Below are 21,203 nucleotides of genomic sequence, written 5' to 3'. Positions count from 1 at the left end.
CAATGCTTACTTTGTAAAATTAAATAGATTGAATACAAATTTTTTTAGCAATTTTTCAATGCTTAATTCATCTTAGGAAGAGAAGGAAAGGCAAAGAATTACTAAATAGTAGGTTTTCGTTGAAATGTGTAATATTGTTTCATTTGACTGTTCGATACAAATAGGTTTTATCGTTGTGCTTCCCGCGATTTCCTGCTACTTGAACTTACAACGTGTACTTCCGTCTTTATCGACACATACATATAAGATATACGAATAGAATTATCTTACGCAAGACTTAGATTACCGTCAATAACGTTTAAGTGATAGTTCGCACTTAGAGGCAGACAGATAGAAATAGAAATAATACAATAGTTGACAAATAGGTTTCATTTATAACAATGTACAAACGTACATGTAATTATAATAGAAGAAATAAAAAGGACATTATGTTAAAGGTGCATGTGGAAACATTTATTTTTAGGGCGCGAACATTTCAATTTTTTTCTTTCTTTTTTTTTTTAATTAAAACATAATTTAGAACAACACGTTCTTCGTATGCCGTGTTTCTTTGTAAAAGATTTACTTTAGTTATTATAAAGTGTCATAAATGACTAGTTGGATTCTACACCGTAATACTGTACAGGGTTTCTCAAGTGTCGAAACATTTTCTTCTAAAATTCCGCGACAATCTTGTGTTCGTATATAAGTTAATATTAATTAAATAATTTAAACGATAATAGAAAATAACTTTTCTCGTTAATCAGACATGATAAATTAACGTTAAGACTGTTTATTATGTTATATTTATTTAATACCTTGAAAATTTGTAACGAAATGTAAGATAATTATTTTCTATATATATAATAATAATTATTCTCGATCGGAATTTCAGAACAAATATGGAATGGAGTACCCTATACACATACGTGGCTATTGAGTAACATGTATACTTTTATGATTTGTCCCTTAAATTGTCACCTGTATAGTACAAATAATTCCTAGATCGTTGTACATTGGTATATTACCAGTTTTCCAGTGAAATTTAATTACATTTTCTCGCTCGCTTTCTTATCACTAATTAAAATATATATATATATATGTATATATTATAAATACCTATATATATATATATATATAATTCCCTTTACATAGTCTAGTTATATCAATTTTGTTTAAGCTTTATTAGCCATAGACAATCTGCTTGGTATTTACAGAGATTAGATACAAAATTATAAACAGTTTTTAGTACAAAATAATTTTATGACTATAACGATTAAGGTTTAATAGCATAGAGCAGGCCTAGGCAACCTTTCACGGCCTATTAGCAGGTTTTCTCTTTCCTTCCCACTCTTTCCCTCTTCCTTGTTTTTTTTTAACGTGTTAATGATTATAATCATTCAGATGAAACATTTCACATTTACCAGATTCGCCTGGAGTGTGATATTTACAGATTCTGCAACATTAAGTTCCATTTTTTACCAAATACGCTTAGTTGCCAGGAAGAACATCAACCGGCTGACATCAGATTTCATTATAATGCTAACCGATGACGAACATTGCCTACCAAATGTTTTGCAACAATTATTCGGTATTATTTTGACAAGAATAAAGCAAGGAGAACTATCTTATATTATTCTTATGCCAAGATAGAACCACAAAAAATGATTCAAGTCGATGAAAAATTATTTTCTAGATGAAATATTACAATACAATATTTGATAATTTTTTGGTAGTTTATTTAAATTATTGGTTGTTGAAAATTATTGTCCCACGAAGAGAAAAATGCAAGATGAATCGAAAACTAAATGTATGATGGTATGTTATAGTGAAAAAGCCAGAGATTGCCTGTGCCTGAGTAGAAGATATAGCTAGGTGAGCTCTGCACAGTCTTCCGTGATTACCTCTACATTTCTCTCAATTCCACGTCAGATTAACAATCGGGTGTGCCGGGAATCTGATTCAATAAGACCACAGTTAATGACGCTCTTTTATCTTTGCGAAATTATAAAAGAAATTTGCTTAAAACAGTCGAAACTATGGAAAGTTCGTTTTACATGATGGAATTCGATAACTAATTAACAAATTCGTTGATATATTTGTCGTAAAAAGAGTTACAGATTTTAGCTGTATTGATGAAGATAAACAAGAAATATTCAGTAAACATAGACTGGAAAATTAACCCTGTCAAATTTATATATTTAAGTTCCTATTTCAGTGTACAATAAATAATCTGCGTTAGTTGAGTATTTTTTGTTTATTTTTTGCAAACAATGTAATAGGGATTTGCTTCAGCAACGGGGCTCGTTTTAAATGAATTAAATAAATTAAGTATTGGAAAATTGCTAAATAACTTTCATCTAATCTATTTAATCCTGTTCTCAACTCGTAAATATTTGTGCACCTTCGATAATCTTGTATTCATCTTTAAATCGAATGCTTGTTAAAACGATCATACCTTTTCTGTAAAGAAATGTTATCTTTAGAAATTTTAGGATATGTTTGTAATAAATATAATATATAATAAATACAGTACAATTAATAAAATATTATGCGAGTATCGATATACGAAAGTTATTACAATTCGGCCACGAGATTAAATAGGAATTTCTTTTCTTCAATACTTAATCCATTAAGTAAGTCAATAATGGAAAAGTACCCTGTATAGAAATCTTTTGCTATTTCGTACCATGCAAAACGTACTTAAACAAACGGGTTGAGGAAAATGCAAATAAATACTTTGCAAAATCTAATATAAAACTCGTCGTGGACTCGGTTACAGTAGAAAATTGGAACGAAACGGCAATTCCACTGTTTACGCAATGCTCTTCTCATTGTCAATACTATTTGCAATAGCACCAACATGGAAGATTGAGCGATCCCGGAAGCCTTGGGGCTTAAACGTGATTGTCGATCGTACACTTGTCGAAAAACATTCGTTCAAAGGGAACAGAAGAGAAACGAAATTCGTTCGCTTCACAGAAAATTCGACCGATTTCCAATTCACCCCGTTAACTGGGATCGTCGAAATCAACGTAGAGCTCACGAACCAAAGTGACGTTTATGAAACATTATTAGGTTCGTTGAAACGATTGTTTTCAAGCGATCGATGTAATAATGATGGAGAATATCTACTGACAGAATATCTTTTCGAAAAGGAAAGGATCAACTTTTAAAAGCACAGGAGATAAGATTCGTTGTAACAATGTCGTTAAAATAATTACTATATAAATGGATTATCTTTGTTCTTCGTTTTAATAGATTTCTTCAATGTTCTAATTCTTAACGATCATTGGAAACAATACTAAATTACTCGAATAATGCAGGACAGATATTTAAATAGAGGGAAGAACGTGCATTTTTAAGAAAATTTTGTGTTGAATCTTAGGAGATCAGAAGCGAATCTACATAATTTTTTATGAAGTTCTCTTAAGAAAACTTTCATCAGCTGATATTCATTTTTAGTTTCTATCAATAAAGATAATTCTGTCAGTCGACGAAATTGAGATAGAACGCAACGTAAGATAAATAAACCCCTTTACTACTGAGATTTCCGAACCGGTGTAGGTACAGGTAGGTACGTAGAGATATACTAAATTATCACATGAGTAGACAAGTGAGTTACTCGTTAGCAGTAGGGGCAACGATACAGCCAAAGGCAGCAATATGCTTATATCGATGAATCTAAACGCAACTATGATTCGTTTTTCTGATGTCACATGCGAGTGACGGCAGTTTCTTTTCAATTTTTTCTTTTTTTTTTTCTTTTTTCTTTACTTTGACGCTAATGAAGTGAAAACTATGAATTCGTGTGAATGTCTATTTTAACAAGGTGCCCGATTTCAGTATAAAATTCTACACTGTTAAACTGTCCTACGTTATCAATACGGAAAACAGTGTCCCTTAATATTTCTTTTTTTTTTTATTATCGATAACATCGTAAACTGATCTACGCTTGATTTGAATTTATATTATGATTATCTCGTATATTTTTACCCTTTTTTATTTTCCACTTCTTTCCTCGACTCTTTATTTCCTTTGTTCAACGACAGAGAAGCAAACTTACGAATATGTTACGTTTAAATTCAACGCACGTACGATTTATATACGAACGGCTATGTCTCTGATATATCTACTTCTTACGCGGCGTTACATTAAGATATATAAATAGTATTTTTAATGTTATAACGGTAACATCACCTACTTACTAGATATTGCGAATGCTATTAATAGTATTCATCTTGTATAAATACATACGGAACATAACGAATCGAATGATTAATTAGTTGAATGTCGTGAGAATAGCATCGCTAAACGAACATCTGACTTGGAAATCTTATAAACTCGTCGTTTTCTTGTCCCTTCGCATTTTTATTTTCTTGCTTCGTTCCATTACGAAACCAAGACTCCGATATGTTGATAACGTTCCAGACTTCACACCGGAATATTCTGTTGCTATCCTTAGAACGACCAATTCCGTTGGTTTCTCAACGGAATCGTGTTGACGAAAGAGACAAAAAGGAACACGGTTCCAAAGACGACACGCAAAGACGAATTGCTTGTACGCTGCTAATCTCGTCGTCTCGTTCGCGTTTGTCTCTCTCAGCGCAATGATAAACGTCTCCTACTTCTCGATGTACGTCTATATGTACAATATACTAGTTCTTTTTTTTGTCTTTGTATTGATCCCGCCTATCATATAAAGTTACAATTATGATGTGTCATAGTCATGGTGAGAGTCACCATTTGTCAACAGCGAAATATGTATATCTTCGTGAATCACGAACTACATGATATCGCCGAGCTCTCACGCGAAAATTGCTACTTCGATACATTCGCCGAGGCTAAAAACTTTGTTAAGTCTTTTTCAATCTACAATTCGATTCTCTGCTTAATAACTTAACGATTTAGTTTCGTTCCTAAATATTATCCTAATTTTAATGTAATCCGACCGAATACAGAAGCCATAAAATAATACCATGGCGAATCTTTCTAGTTTACGATGTATGCGATGAGAGCCCTATCGTGTACGAATTACACGAGAAGTTCGATAGTCTTCGTTCGCTTCGTTCGAAGCAAAACCCTATCGAGCTGCCTAACGATTACGATAAATTTACGCACGATGAATTGTAACCACCTATACGTTCACAAACACACGCATTCATACTCGTTTTTTCATATGTCATAATCTTTTTTCCCTTTGTCTACTCGATTGACAACCCACGGAGGAGTTTGATACTTAGTTACCATATTGCCATACAATTGCAATTTCTTTCCTTTCCCTTCTCCTGTTCAGCCATTTTCTTATTTTTCTTTTATCGTTTCTTTATAAAGGAAAGACATTTTCCAAAGGGTAACTTCTAATATCTTAAACGGCGAGTATCTCTTATTTACCTCGAAGATATAGACATATCTTTAAATCCATGCAGGAATGTTCACAGCTGAATTATAATTACACGATATTGCTCCTAAATTTTCGACGATCATATCGAGGATCAACGGATCGCTCGAGATCTTTGCTGTCTCGTGCGTGAAACTGTCAACAGATTTCGCGCAGTCCAACAACTTCGGTGAACAAAAGTCGCCTCGCGTTCTCTTCGTTCGATTGTCGAATTCACAGTTTTACATTTGTATTCCTTATATGCGTCTTACGTCTAAACAACGGTCTCGTCGAATATGCTCTCGCGTCTAGATCATCTAGCGTCTCGACGAATCTCGCTGACTTATGTACTAAGCAAATACGATATTTCCTCGAGTATCTTCCTACTATTTCGACTTTGACACGGACAGTCCTTTTATATCTACGACAGTGCTGCGCGATGGATTATTCACATCAGTTTCCCTGAAAGTCGTTTCGAAGTCTTTAACGCCCCTACGGAATATCTCTTCGTATCGGTATCGTTCGAAAGAACTGTTTCGTGGAATAAATTATGTAAGCAGCCTGAAGAGTTCGATTTCGTTGCCGGAAACCAAGATTGAACCTTATCGTTGTATCTTCTTCTTCGATGTTTCTATACCTTTACGCGTCTCGATCCTTCGTTCGAGTACATCGAAAGCTCGCCTCGTCGAAGAATTCAGAACTTTGTTCTCATGGTTATCCAATGTGGGTAGACGGCGTCTTCGACCAGCCCATGGTCTATGTTCGAGCGTCGTTTAGCCGGGCACGCGTGGCAACCGCCACGAACCATGTGCTCCTCGACTTTACCGGACGTTCAATATCAGGACGTGGGCGCGTAGCCGAGGTTCTTCCGCTGGAGAAACATCGAGATCTCCCGGAAGGTCGGCCTCTCGGTCTCCTCACGTCGCCAACAATCCAGCATCAAATCGTAAATATCCTTCGAGCACGCGGTCGGTTGCGGTAAATAGTTGAAAAGGTTATCGGTATTCTCTTTGCAGCCGCTGTTCTCGCCATCGGCGTCGGTACACTCCGTGGCGCGATGCAATCGTCGCAGGCTCTGGACCACTTCCTCGTTCGACAAGTGCTCGTAGGGGACCCGTCTGCCCAGGTTCAAGATCTCCCACAGGGTCACGGCAAACGCCCATACATCGCTCTTCGTCGTGTACTTGCCCTGTGAACGATCGTATCGATTATTGGTTTCTTCTGGTTACAAAGAATTTGGCTGCACGTGATATTGCTTAGATTTGATCTTAGAAAGCTATGTATGTTTGTTTTCGAGTTGGGTCTAATCGATAAAATCTTTTTTATATCCATGTCACGACTATTAAAATAAATAGCAGTAAAAGTAACGGTAAATGGACTTTATCGTGCGTAATGAGAATCGAACATTTTTGAAACATTGTTTTGATATTTAACTCGATAATGCTTAAAACTAGATATATAGAAAACATATATGTATGTATGTAATAAAAACAAAAGCTGATAACAGTAAAAATTAGTACGAACGATTGCTTAAAGATATATTTAAATGATCATACGATAAAAAGATATAGTTGAATTATACAGGCATATTGCGACGATTTGAACTACAATAGCTTCGTATATCGGTCATACACGATTTGTAGACAATTCGAAAACATGCATGCATGAGGCAATGTATATCGCGTTCGATTGGTATCGTTCGAATAAAGCTTACCAGGAATATGGATTCCCAGGCCATCCAGCGTATCGGCAGGGGTACCGTGCCATCGACTTTGTAATAATCGCTCGCGTACAATTCGTTGTCCGTACCAAAATCCGAGATTTTAATGTGATAAGCTTTGCCCACCAAGCAATTCCTGTAATCGAAAATCATCGTTATCGATGAACGCGATGAATCGACTGTTCTGCTCTACAAACGTTCCGATCTGCGCCACTTAATTAACTTCCGAAACAACATCGAACGAGCTTTTATCGTTATTATCGCTATTGCTAACGATCATCTAATTTACCGCACGATAACTGCTTCCATAGGTTTTTGATTCGTGTTATTTCGTCTGTCAAATTTCGTTTCCAGCGCGTTTCACGTGGACAGGAAACGTTGATCGGCTCTTGTGTTTCGTTTGTAGCTTTCGCTTGCTAAAAGGGTGCAGTTTTCTCTGTGCACCTCAAAGGGGAAACTTGTATCGAGAACACTTCGGGAATGATTGTAGGCTCGGCCGCAGATACGTGAATCAGTTTCGACTTCAGCCGGAGAATTCGAATACTTTTCCGACCGATTCATTTCGAATGAAAAAGGCACGGTTCAAATCGATCTCTCGTCGGTATGTGGGGTGCATAGCGTAGCCGCCAATCTGCATACGCGTACGCATTCTGTGCATGGTAGCCGACCGGAAGCAGGAATGGCTGCCTGCAGGCTGTATTTGCACGTACGTGTAGATGAGCTACGTTTCCTGTACAAGCACACGCAACTCCACAATCGAACGTAACGTTGTGGCAAAGTTTACAAGCGACCGGCTGGACCGTTGAATGATCATCGCGGATCGTTATGAGACGGGATAAGGTTCGCGGTCGTAAAAGAATGCGAATCTAAATACGGACGTATCGTGTTCTATCACGTGTACACGTTTATGTATGTACTGTATACATTAGCAGATTTATATACGTTTGTGTATGGTTGTATGGATGCTGCTATAATTCTAGTTTATATATAATATATAATTCAGATGCTGGTTTAATTCTAACTGGATTTGAAACGAGTTGTGCTTAATTATGGCTCGATCTATCCCGAAACGTCTATTGCTTGTGATAATTAGCGAGGTTTAAGATAGACTTGAACGTTTAAATTTGTTATTAAACGTCTCGTTTCTATGGTTTTTGGGGGATGGAATGTTTCTAGAAGAATAAAAACTTAAGAAATACCAAGTTGCTAATTCTTAGAAGCAACAAATTCTGTAATTAATTCGCCGTTTGTAATATTAGATTCCCATTAACTCTAAATCACGGAGGTGAATTCTCCTTTCATAAGGCTTTCAAGAACGAAGTTAAGGGAATCAGGCTACGGAGAAGTGACAAGAACGTTGTCACGCGATAACCGACGCGAATTACAAAGTTCGTCCATTAATAGAAATGAATCAATTCTGTAGCGAAGTTGCTCGATGGTCGAGCACATCCGTATACGTTTCTCGTTGTCGCGAAACGGTGTTAATTCGTGTCTTCATAGAGGACACTCGAACACCGCGAAATATCCATCTAACAGCATTCCATTTTGGTGTCGGTCGGCGGACTGCCTCCTGCTTTCAAAGACGAACTATAATTCTCGCCGAGACAAACGAGCAACTGAACGGTATTTGAGTATCCAGCGCTATCGAGTGAATGGAGTCAATTAATTTCGACGGTGGAACAAAGCTTCAATTTGCAGCCAGAACCTAGGTAATTAGCCGCACTTTATCGATCACGTTATTGGCTATAGCATGTTCCTGGAGTACACGGATGGCGACGACGACGACGACGACGACGGCGGCGGCGACAACGATGCTAACCTGATCCACGGAAGTCCTGGGTCAGAACGTTAATGCAATAAGCAATGTTCACTAGCCGGATCCTATTGAGCCTCTGTGTGAATTATATTAAGTGGAAGTGTCTATCTGCAGATACCAGTATGTTTGACTCGATTATAATTGGATTTCGCGACAAGCGGGGATAGCTAACGACTGACGAACCAACCTCAAACCACTGATGTTCTAATTCGAACTACTCTGTTAAACTGTACTCCGTCGCTAATTATATTTTATAAATACTGCTCGCGAGCTTTCCACACTCACTGTAGACTTTGCTTACGATTTTTCGTTACTTAGGTACTACTCAGTCCCGGTATTAAGTTATTCATCAAAGAGGGTCTTGAAATATTCAGGGGGTCCGTAATGCGCGACAGAAGACTTCTTGCTCGAGTTCAGACGAACGAATCCTCCTCGAAGACAGAGGGTATCTACTTTCCCTCGACAACTCGAGAAGAGTCACTCGTACGGCTATTATCGATTGTCACTGCGTTCAAGTGTCTTCGGCGATGCTCTCGCGTTAGTCGTCGAGCCAAGGAGTTCGAAGGCCCTGTGTGCGATCGGCCGGACTTCGACCTCGTGATGTCTGGACGCCGTCAGATCGAAAACCGAGTAGCAGAGGTTGCTCTTGTCGCTAGAAAGAGGGTGACGGGAGAGGTGAATGATCTAAAAGAAAAAAAAAAAAAGAAAAAGGAAGCGAGTAAGAGAGGAAAAGAAGAAAGGGACGGTAGAAAGATGTGGGAGGTAGAGAAAGCTATTCTCTACATTTGTAATCGAAGTCGGAACAAAGGAAGAGCCACGCTTAGTCGGGGTTGGAGTACCTACATTGAGTCTTCGTCGTTCTCCATGATCGAGCTACACGTTCTTGCGGCGTGTGCGACCACTATTGCCGTTTCTGGTAACACCATCACCATCACGAACCACCACCATCGCTATTGGTATTGCTCTTATCCTGACGACCACATAGAACCATTCTGTGTATGTGTATGCTTGTGTGCTGCTCCTTTCTATCGTCTTTCTCTTTATCCTTAAGTGTTTCACTCATACGCGCTTACTCATATACTCTCTTATATCCCGATCACACGCACGTTCTTCCTTTCTTCGACTATTACAGACGCACACGAATATACGTACGTATACACACGTATACACGTACAAGGAAGAACCCTTCCGTCCGTTCTCGTCCTTTTTTCGATCGTGCCAATTGAATTGCATTACCGTTTGATCAGCGATCGATTCTTTCCTCTTTTCCACTTGGTCCGGCTCCGAGAATGACTTTATACGGCGCGCACTCGCGAATAAAATAAGGTGCCAGGAGAAATTGGCTGGCGAGTGTTAGGATAGGCAGTCGGGGTTGCGGAGCTTCTCCGACACCGGCGATACATACGTGAACTCGCCCCTTCCAATTGATTCTTTCCCTTTTACCTTCACTCAGATTTTCATCATGCTCGCTTAAACCTCGATTGGTTCCCAGCGAGATTTATCTTACCCTCTGAAAAGTACTTCAAATCTCGGGTCTCAAATTCGAATACGAAATATTCTTTCTTTATATCTGACTACAATATGTTGGTCAATCAATGTTATCCCGTGCAATGTTAGACAAAGTTGGAAAAGTAACGAGTCATCGACTATGAATCAAGAAGAGAACATGTAGGAATGTAACAGAGGTACAAAGTTACCTGTTCTTGAAAGAGAATTTTTAGGGACGAAGATTATAAGCTTTGGATTACGAGGTTCGTAAGAGGTCTGTAATAAGCTGATCTCTTAATTCCTCTTTCAGGGCTACTTCAGACTTCACAGAAAGCAGTTCCTTTTTCACGATGCGAGCTTAATTGGTCGTGGCACGCGATGCACGCGTGATGTTTCGATGGACGAAAGGAATCAGGTTTATGCCAGAGGATGGGCCACCTATCGTGGACGTTGCTCTTTCAACGCGTTACAGTCAGCGGAAGAATTTACGCGACGATCATGACGAAATTCCCACAGAATCATATGTTTCGCTGGAAATCGTCGGTTCGTCGCGTCAACGCTTATCATCCGGACGGACGTTTATCTACGGCATTACATTTTGATTAAATTCCGGGCCACCATGAAATTCTGATTCCTTTGCAAATGGATTCACCGCGTTTGCGGCTGCTCTCCAGTTACATCGTGCGACAACAGGTCGTTCACGTTCGACGACCAGCTCGGTAAAAGCCGGTTAAATATTTTCGTCGAACGTCCTCTCGCCGCCTCGTTACGAATTCTCGAAAATCGAACGAGTCACGATTCGACCTGATAAAATTTAACGAGTCAAATTCATCGAGTTATTTACAGTTATTTTTCTCTTCTGATTTCGAGAATTGTTACCTTGTTAATTGAATTTTGTATTGAATTTTCCACTGAAATATAAATATTTCAGCAGTGGTCAAATAGGTTAAATGGTAAAACAAAGAATGGAAAAACATGTGACGTGTGTTTAATTGTTTAAGAAATACTCCAGTGGGCCACGAATTTTGTTTGAACGAATTGCAGAGTTCTATTTTATGAAACGTTCCTTGTTAAACATTGCCCAACGAACGTGTAACTTCGTGTTTTCGTTAATATTCAAACAGAGCTCGGTTATTTTCCGGTTTTCCGTTCACTCGTGAAAAGTTGAAATTCGTGTGTGACGGATCTCGTGTGCAGCTCTCTCGCGATCACGGATATCGCATGTTATACGCGAAGATTTAATAAAGCTGATAGTAAAGTAACTTTAGTTTTTGCAATTTCACAACAAGAATCTTCTCTTTGAATCGACAAAGGGCTGTTTAAAGCTTTGTGGCAACCGAGAAATACGTTTTCTTTCGTCGGATCGTTTGAGGACTCGGACCGTACGAACTTTGATGTTTGGAATTTCCATCTCTATAATTAACCTACATCGTAACTAAAGAAAGAGGAAGAAAAATGCAGGAAACATTATGCTTTGCATCAGAAACATTGGACTTGCGACCGATAATACGAAAATAATTAAATATCATTTTTCTAAAGTCAATGTTAAATTAATTGTTATCGAAACATAAAAAGAAATAAAAATGTCCGATGTATTTAGGGAATGGCGTGGATGATGATGAGATCGACTTAAATCTGCTTCTAATAATACTACGGAGAGAACGTACAGGAAACGCATCCTGGTATTCTATTAAGATTTACGAGCGGTCGTTTGAGAGACACTGGTCAACCGGAAACTAGGTTCCACGTGTTGTAAGAGCACCGCGGTTAGCGTGAATATGTATGTAGAGCACATATGCACATATGTGCATCTATACTTCCCATCGATTCAACGGGGATGGCCATTGCATTTCAATAACAGGAACATGGATGGGTTTCGTTGCATTCTGGCTATACATATACGCTTTTGTCTGTGAAAGTCAAGGGTTTCTGATCCTGGATATTATACGCCTTGTGCGGGATGTCAAAGATCATCCAATTCTATTGGCCAATAACAGAGCATTTGTTAGTCTTTAGGATTTTCTTCGAAATTTTTAGCAAATCTGTTGCCTCGTCGATATCAATAAAAATAAAGTAAATATCTATATTAAGCGAAGTAATTTTTTTTTTTATGAAATACAGTTGGACATAAAATATATTCGAGCAAATTTATTTCGGGTCCATTAATTGAAAAATATAAATATAGTGGACTATTACTATCACGTACTGGGCGAGGAACAATATTGGCGAAATTGAATGACGCGTGAAATACATCGAAATAAAATTGATCGCACCGATATCGGAACGTTTCGTAGAATTGGGAATGTCCCATATTACGAAAATACTCTTTCTAGGGGGTGTCACGCTTGTACACTCTATAAAAGTTTATCGGGCCTTCCTATCGAATCGAATGTAATTTTGGTACTGGTACGTTGTTAGGAGATTCGTGCTGTGATAATTTCGTACGACTGGAAAGTTACGCCGGATTTTACGAACAACCAGGTCGAACTAATTTATAGTTGTAATAAACCGAGCAAACAATTTTGATGTTGACGCATAGCCGATAATGACTGCAACGTACACGTTTAATCGTTATTCCACGGGAAAATAAACTACCGTTCTTGCTATTTTCCGCTCGACGTATCGCTAACGAATCGCTGATTTCCCATGTGGTTTTGCGGCTTCGTTTGTTTTGGGGGCTTATGGAAATGCGCTCTGGGAAAGCTATAATTTAATTTCAACTTCAGCGACAAACCCCGATATCGGGTTTTCGCTTTCCTGCGAACTGATGCTTATCACGTTCTAAAGAACCACTTCTTTAAGCGGTATTTATTTCTGACCATTTCGTTAATCGTCAATTCTTTCAATTTTATTTTTATACCACATATCAATATTTCCAGAATGCTTAGAGGCATATCGATTATACGATTTCTTTTATAAACACAAAGGTAACTTTCAAAATTACGATACACATTTTTACCGGTACAAAAAAATAATCACGCTACTGGAATATTTTGTACACAAGTATGTGTAATCATAGAACAAAGAAGTAAAATTTTCTTAGCTCGCATAGTGTCTTATAGAGACGGAATGGTGGATGAAAAACCAGAAAATGCCATTCGGAATCGAATGTAAGTACGAAAACACAGGATTATATTCCAAAGCGAAAGCTACAGAAATTCGTCTTCCTCTATGGAATATCACATCACGGTAATCCTTTCAGGAACCTCGAAAATTGCTTTCTCCGTATTCGTAGCTACGTCTGTGTTGCGCCGACGCGACGAGCGGTTAAAGGGAAATGAAATCGCGAAGAGTACGAAACAGCTTGATTAAAGGACGTCATTTATACGCATTCCCTGTTGTATTCCACGGGCTAGAAGTCGAAACAACATTTACGTATCTCTCTGTCTTCTCTCTTTCTTGTCGACTCCTCCTATTTAGAGTAACAAAACATCTGCGCTACGAACGAAACGATGATAGTTTGGATGTGCGCCGCTAAGACGCGTTTATCCTCGTGGGAAAGAGAGATCCGGCCGGATACGTTCGCTCGAACTTCTCGTCGTACTCACCTAGTAGCCAGATCCCGGTGCACGAAGTTCAGATTCTCCAGGTACCGCATGCCCGACGCGATTTGCGCCGCCATGTAGATGAGACAGTTGAAACTGAAACGAGGAAAGCGGCGTGAGTTGCAAGAGGACGAAGTTAAGGCGTGAGACTGCAAGCTTTTCAGAGTTAGGGTGAGTCAAGGAGAGAGGGAGGGGGGTGATAGGAAAGGCAGATAGAGGAACAGAGAAGAGGAAGGTCTGGTTGGTTGGAAAGAGACGGACGGGTTCGTCGGAAACGACGGAACGCGAAGGGGGTTGCTGACTGTACTCGAAGGCTACGTCGCTCACGATTAATAAACGCTTCAAACTCCAACCTGGGCGAAACTTATTGGGTGTTAACTTCGCGACGCCTCGCCACAGCGGATGGAACTAAACCACGAGTCTTGCTGACGAACGCCGATGTTTCACCGGAGGAGTTATTGAAATTTTAGCGTTTGATTAATTTTCACGCGTTGCCTCGTAGGCATGGGATCAATCTCACTGTGTACTTGCGAATCCGGGTCAATTTCCGTACGATCCGAACGATATTCGTTACAGTTTCTGATGTTTTATTGCAGTTTCTTTACTTGTAAAGTGATATAACGTTGGCGAATACTGTAAAATACGACGTGTAGTTATAAGTATAGAAAGCGTAAATACTATAGATTATGTACAACGTGGATTAAGATTTTACTAGAGTTCGATGTTGTAGATGGAAAGCTATTACACAGACTAATCTTCTGGTTAAAGTACTCATAAAAGGCTCGAATCTCCTTGCTGAAAGTTTGATTGTACTTGAAAGTACCGTTTACTCGGGATACTTGCAAAGAGTTCTAACCCACCTTGTGAAGATTCGAATCTACTTAAAAGTATTTTCTCTTTTTTCCGAAATCGTCACTCATTAGGTGTTTGAAAGTACGCGGATAGTTTCGATTTTACTATTTTAAAGATATTTCCAAGATCCCATCTCTACCTGATGCAATTTTTATTTACTGTCTGAAGTTTATCAGACTGTGATTTCATTTTCTAAATGCTGTAACAAGGTACATTCTACTTCGGATGTTTTTCATACTGTTGCATATTATGCGCATTCGGTACATATTTCTACGTTTAAATTTAACAAATGCACGAACATTCGCGGATGATTGGTTTTCTAGCGTCGTTAAATGGATAGTTACCTGAGCGTTTTGACACCGATCGGCATAGAATGGGCATCTTCGGCAGTGATATGCGTCTTGAGGAATTGGCAGAGATCTCCATGTTCCAGGTACTCCATTACTACGCAATATGGCTCTTCGCGGCAGCAGGCACCCAGGACCCGGGCGATATTGCGATCCTCTAGAGCTGCCAGGATCCTGACGTCTCGTTGGAAATCCATCCTTAACAGATCCATAGGATTTACTAACTCGTGGCTTTATTACCTACGAATATTTGGTTTAGATGATTCGATCGTTCGACAAAACGAAACATCTGAATTCCAATTTCTTTTCTGCATTCTAACGTGTTCTTTTCTTAGGTAATCTTGTTATTTGTTATCTTCTTCAAATTTCTATCGCCAAGACCCGTGTACATAAACAGAAATTCCGTACGATAAAAAAGAAATAAAAAGAGGAAAAAAAACAAGTATAAACGTAGAAAATCGTATACAGCGTCCAATTTTACATCGACGCGAGGCAATTGGAAGATTGTTAAAGCAAATGGAGCCATTGCTTGACTCGGCAGTGTCCATCGCGCGAAATAACCGTAAGATTTTCGAAGAAAGTTTCGACGTTTCGTTTGTATGCAGGCACCGGAGGTAAAACGAGCTCAAGACGTAGCCGTGTCGAGGGAAGCTCTGCTTTTCAGAAACGCGGTAACAAGACGCGTTTCCACGCAGCATCGTTACTTCAGCCTTACTTACGATCGACTTGGTAATGGCACTCTCGCATGATAGCTTAATGCGGCCGTTAACAAAACTACGTGGCTCGTATCGATTCTCCATAAACTGCGAATTCTGGTGCGCTCCATGGTCCTGGCACCTCGGAACGTCGCGTGGGCGACAAATATATCCCTGATGGGGCTAAATTGTAAGCGAAATAATACGTTGCCCGTCTCGATGTCCGTAGGTGGAGCGCGTTAATTGCAGCTTGTCCATCGTCTTCCGATTCTCCTTATCAAATGTCCGCGTGATCAAGCGTCCAGGGAACGTCGTTACGCTATCTGTTCAGCAGGGATAAGCTTAAGAGGCGCGATTCATTTTTCGAATGAATATTCATGGAAGATAGGCAAGGCAAGAAATCGAGAGATGAAAATGTTGGCGAGTAAAGAAACACGGATATAATGAGAAGTGTCCGAACAAAGCTGAACTACAGTGGTGATATTGCCTTTGACCTTGCAATCGAGTTGAACGTAAAAGTAAAGCTACGTTGAAAAATATTATTTCTAAAAAAAAAATTGGATTTCACAAAATCGAAATGTTCGAGCGACTCTGTGTTTGTTCGTGAAAATTGAAAGCATTGTTCGATGGCTGGAGGACCGAAGTTATACATATTCCCCGAAAAATGGCCGCGATTGTTAACGGAGGGAGAAAAACTCTCTTCAATAATGAACGAAACACGAAACGATGGAACGGTAAAAGGGTGCTCAGAGCCGGGAAACGTGAACGCGATTAAATCATATCGCGTATCCGGGATCGAAGAATTCAGTGTGCTGTTTTTTAACGAGAATATGACCGGCAGAACATTAACCGGCTCGTTATTTAACGTTGTTTTGAACAAAGCGTACGCCATCAAGAGAGTCAATACCTGTATATATCTTGATGCCGGCTATAACGCATAAAATATTCCTTATTCGTTGTGAGCAGGATCTTTCGTGAACGTAGACCAGTTGTCAAGAGCGAGCTGGTATTCTTGTTGCGTGTTTGGACGAGAAAGTTGAATTGGTTGGATCGTTAAGCGACCATCAAACATTTGCAAAGTGAAAGCCGAAGAAACACGAGATTTTTTTGTCTTTGATGGTGAGATCATGTGGATAAGTTGAAAGCACAAGGTGGAAGCGCGAGGTGGAAAAGGAAGTGGAGCAAGTTCCAGTCACGATAGGGGCGCGATAAGTCATCCTCGCGGTGGGAGACTTGTTGCGTGAGCAGACGTTCGAAGAACCGTGGAAACCACGGAGGAACCATGGGTCGGATCGTTTCGTTTTTTATTTACGATAAGGCGGAACGACAAGAGTATATTAGTAGAAACGATTGGTATACGTGATAAATCATGAACGCAATTACCTCTGTTAATACTACGAGGAGAGTTTCGAAATCTATTGGGTCAGCTTGAAAGCGAGGCAATGATTTTCCCATTGAAATTGACGCGTTGCCGTGTTGATCATTGGTGAGCAACATTGGCAGCTTCGATTAAGTACGTTCTTCATTTATCATTTTATGTTACACGGTTACCATTTTTTTATATTCATTGAAATGTCCGAGTGATATTAACGGGTCATAAATGATTACAGAATTATGTGATTTAATTGAAACCTAATCTTAGACCTATCGCAGTCACGTACGATTGGTTGAGATGTAAAGAGAATATAGTATTTCATAAAAAAAAAGAAAATTGTACGACGCCAAAGATAACGAGAAACAGCGAAGAAGCTTTGCATGTAAAATACCATTCTAAAAAGAAAGATGTTACACCGCGTCGAAGCGTGTGCTTTAAGACGCTGGAGCAAACTGTACGTTAGTGGAGCTTTTCCCAGGATCTCCTCGCTAAAAGCTCAAAGAAGAAGAAAAATCTTCTACGAACTAAATAGACTACGTAAATGACTCGTCTTTCGCATCCTTCTTGTCATCACCCGTGCGACATCATCGAAATTAGTTAGAAACTAGAACGTCACGGTCTTAAAAGTCTTGAAGGCGAATCGTTTTTCCATTCTCCTTTTCAGCAAGCATCAGATAACTCATTCGCGACGATGAAACTTTCCTTATCCCCTCCCTTGCACAGAGTTTCTCGGTCACAAAAGCTGGAGGGAGCTGCAACGATGTCCGATGGACGTTGTCGATATTCGTTTCGGAAGAAAGCTTTGTCGTCTGTCCCTGGTGGATTCGTTTGGTTTGCTCTTCCTGTCCCCTGGCCAACCACCCTATGATCCCTCTTTCGCGTCGCCACGAAGCGCGGCGAACTCCCGATACCCTATCTCTCTGGTCATTGTATGCAAATCTATTCCATTCGTGGAATCGAACTGGCCTTTTTCTGATGTCTAGCTTGATAGCCGCGAGAACGATCGTCTTCGCCGGTATATCTGGACGTTTCACCGCCGTGTGGTTTCCTCTATAAAACGACACGGCCACGATGCGACCGCTAGAACCAGGAGGAGAGGGGCAGAGAGAACCGGTGGCCCCGGTTTCGGAGGAAAAGAAAAACCGGGACACATTTGGGAAGAGCCAGCAATGCTATGAATTTTATGCACAGGGCAGCTATTCCGGGGATGGCGATCGCTCGATGCATTCGCAATCGGTTTGTATCACGACCTACGTTGCTCCTGTGCACGGTGCTGCTAGCGAAATAGACCCGATTTCGTTGCGTTATGCTCGCCAGCCATTGTGTATCTTGCAGGTAGCATCGGTATCGAGGACGCCGTTTCCTCGAACGGTGTCATTTATGTTTCTTTTTTGGTTTTAATCGCAATACTTTTGAATGGGTTTGAGAGAGATTTTGTAGATAGGTTCTAGTCATTATTTTCTATGCGAGAAGTGTTAGAAGCTTCTCTTTGTTATAACGACTACTGTTGCTTGTAAGCAGAGGACTTCTACTTTGGATTGCCGATTTTAACGAAACAATTAAGGTAGGTAATCCGGGTTTCTTTTTAATCAGGTTTTCCAACTGGATAGTTGAAAGATAGGGCAATAACGTCTTACGTCAGGGAAGTATTGGCTATTTCTACTTGAATCTTGGGATAAACGTTATCCTTCTCCTTTCCCTTCTGCTTTAACACTCTCTCCTGTTTTACGTTTCCTTCTATTTCTTCTCTTTCTATTTTTCTCCTCCGCTTTTTGCTTTTTCTATTCCTTCGAAGACATTGGTAATATTGCAAATTTCAAGAATTTGCTGCCATTTTTCATGGTAATTAATAAATAAAAATCGGTATTTTGAAAACTTCGAATTCTCGTCTTATTAAATCTACCGCTATCTTGTACTACCGAGGTAGGATAAATTAAATATAAAAAATTAGCCGTAACGAGCCGATCTTTCATCTTTCTTATCACCAACATCTTTCCCGGTGATCAGTTGACTCTTTGGAAAGTACGGCCTTGGTTGAATAGAAGAAGAAATCTTGCGTAAAATCAGGTCTCGCGTAACCGAGGCCGTTCTTCCGCGGTTGTAAAATGTTTATCGCCCTGACGTCGAGAAAAGCGGGACAAGAAGATGCGGGGCAATGGCTCGATCGAGCTCGTTGTAACGGCGAAACGGAATGCAAATTACGTGCGAGCGATGCGCGCAACTTTTCTATACTCACTTTTCTTTCTCGCTGGCTTCCGGCAGTAAAAATTTGACGGCGACGAGACGCTTGCCAACGGTGGTCGTCGTTCCGTATTCCGGGATCCCTTCTGCTTCCGCCACGTACACCTTTATGGGCATAATTTGTTTACATTTTACACGGGAATCGTTTTCGTTTGGGATCGGTCAGCTATGAAGAAGAATACTCCCGGTGCCGACCGTTTATTACAAAATAAAATGTCTGGGTATCGCGAGCTGCTCGTTAGAGCTATAAATTCGTCTAACGAGAATGGATGATCCCTGAATTAGATTATTCGTCGTACGGCGAATTTATCGCGAAACTTTCACCGGAACGGTTATACTCGCCGCCACGTTTGTGGAAGATGGCCGTCGATAGCGGCCAGTCAGACACCGGAAGTCAGATAAGGTTCGATACACACGAGCGATACGATATCGTTTCAGTTTCGTAGCGGTGACATGGCGCGATTCAACTTTACATTTTCAACAGCGATACTGTATGTTTGCGTGCATCGCGTTATTAGAAATACATTAATTGACAGAGTTAACAATATCGAAATTGTATTTATCGGAAGAGAAAGAGAGAAAAGTACGGGTTTCATATTCAAAAACAGGAAAGCTTATCGCTACGAACATACCAGTCGACTTTGAATTTACATAATGGCACAGCATCACTGCTACGACATCGTTCGCATCAAGCCCAACACATTCTCTGCTATCGACGTGCGAATTACGTCGACGCAATTAACCAAGTAACGGTACCGACGTGATTCCCGCGTCTTCATGCTTTAAGCGTGTCAACAAAATTCATCCCGCGATTCTACAAAGTAGTAGGCCGTTCGTTAGAACAGCAATCGTAGATACAGGATTAGGCTGTATTTTAGTAAAAGCGAATGGGTTAAACAATCAACATTGGAGCATTGTCGCTGCCACATACGATATACATCGAAATCCAGCTGGGAAATTAGTAATTTTCTGATGGTAACCGACACCATTATCCTATGTAGAGCGAACAACGATTAATTCCGCGCTTGATCCGCGGTCGAGATTTCGAAGTCAAAGCGATCGCGTGCATGTAGATGCAGCGGCCGGCTGACACGGCCGAAACTCGAACGGGAGAGAAGCATCTCTCTTGGCCCGGTCATTAACGGTGTGCCAGCGGCCGGATAGGAAACAAAAGGGAATTATTAGCCGCTCTAACGCATTCGAAACTGATTATCCTCGACGAGCTAGACGAGGCGCTATTGTGACGGGAAGAATAACAGGGTGGACACTTCGTTAATCGACGTATTGTTGCGCGTAGCCAGTGGCGAATTGTCCGTGTACGGTCAACAAACGGATTGATTTCTCTCTCACTGGCTCTACTCTCGGTTTCTCTCGTCGCTACGGTGTTCTCTGGTTGTCGTTTAACCACCACCGTGCAAGGAAAGCTAGACGTGTATCGCGCGTATTCCCGAATTCATGCAAAATCGACGGCTGGGAATACCCGTCACGATGCCTCTGTCGCTCGTTGTTGTCGATTGGTTGCGCGAGCAGTGCTACCAACGTAACATCCGGTTCGTTCGTAATATCGGCCGTTTGTAATTTAACCCTGTGTGGCTCGATGGTATTTCAGTAGGTGTTTCCGTTGGTCTGTATTAGCGGGGTAAAGCGACACTTTATAAACAGCCAGTGTATTATGATAATGTTGCGGGAATCGCATAGAGAGGTTAGGTCTGAGGTTACAGCGCCGCCCCGATGATATGACGTACTATACAATAGCATTGGAAAA

General features: G+C 40.2%; 1 protein-coding gene across 1 annotated transcript in view; it reads right to left on the bottom strand.

Moving 5' to 3' along the window:
• Positions 1 to 115: 115 nt before the first annotated feature.
• LOC117153611 (discoidin domain-containing receptor 2) overlaps positions 116 to 21,203 on the bottom strand; it is a 159,019-nt gene continuing 137,931 nt past the window's right edge. Inside the window, exons 12-16 of the mRNA XM_033327805.2 lie at positions 19,434 to 19,543; positions 15,125 to 15,325; positions 13,932 to 14,024; positions 7,074 to 7,215; positions 116 to 6,548 (exon numbers count right to left, since the gene is read on the bottom strand). Of these exons, the coding sequence (XP_033183696.1) occupies positions 6,198 to 6,548; positions 7,074 to 7,215; positions 13,932 to 14,024; positions 15,125 to 15,325; positions 19,434 to 19,543 (897 nt within the window). The 3' untranslated portion in view covers positions 116 to 6,197. The remainder of the gene's footprint in view (positions 6,549 to 7,073; positions 7,216 to 13,931; positions 14,025 to 15,124; positions 15,326 to 19,433; positions 19,544 to 21,203) is intronic.

The sequence above is a fragment of the Bombus vancouverensis genome, chromosome 1, assembly GCF_051014615.1.
Source record: "Bombus vancouverensis nearcticus chromosome 1, iyBomVanc1_principal, whole genome shotgun sequence".
In the NCBI taxonomy this organism is placed as follows: domain Eukaryota; kingdom Metazoa; phylum Arthropoda; class Insecta; order Hymenoptera; family Apidae; genus Bombus; species Bombus vancouverensis.
The sequence above is the reverse complement of the archived record's forward strand: the minus strand, read 5'-3'. Positions and strand labels throughout refer to the sequence as shown.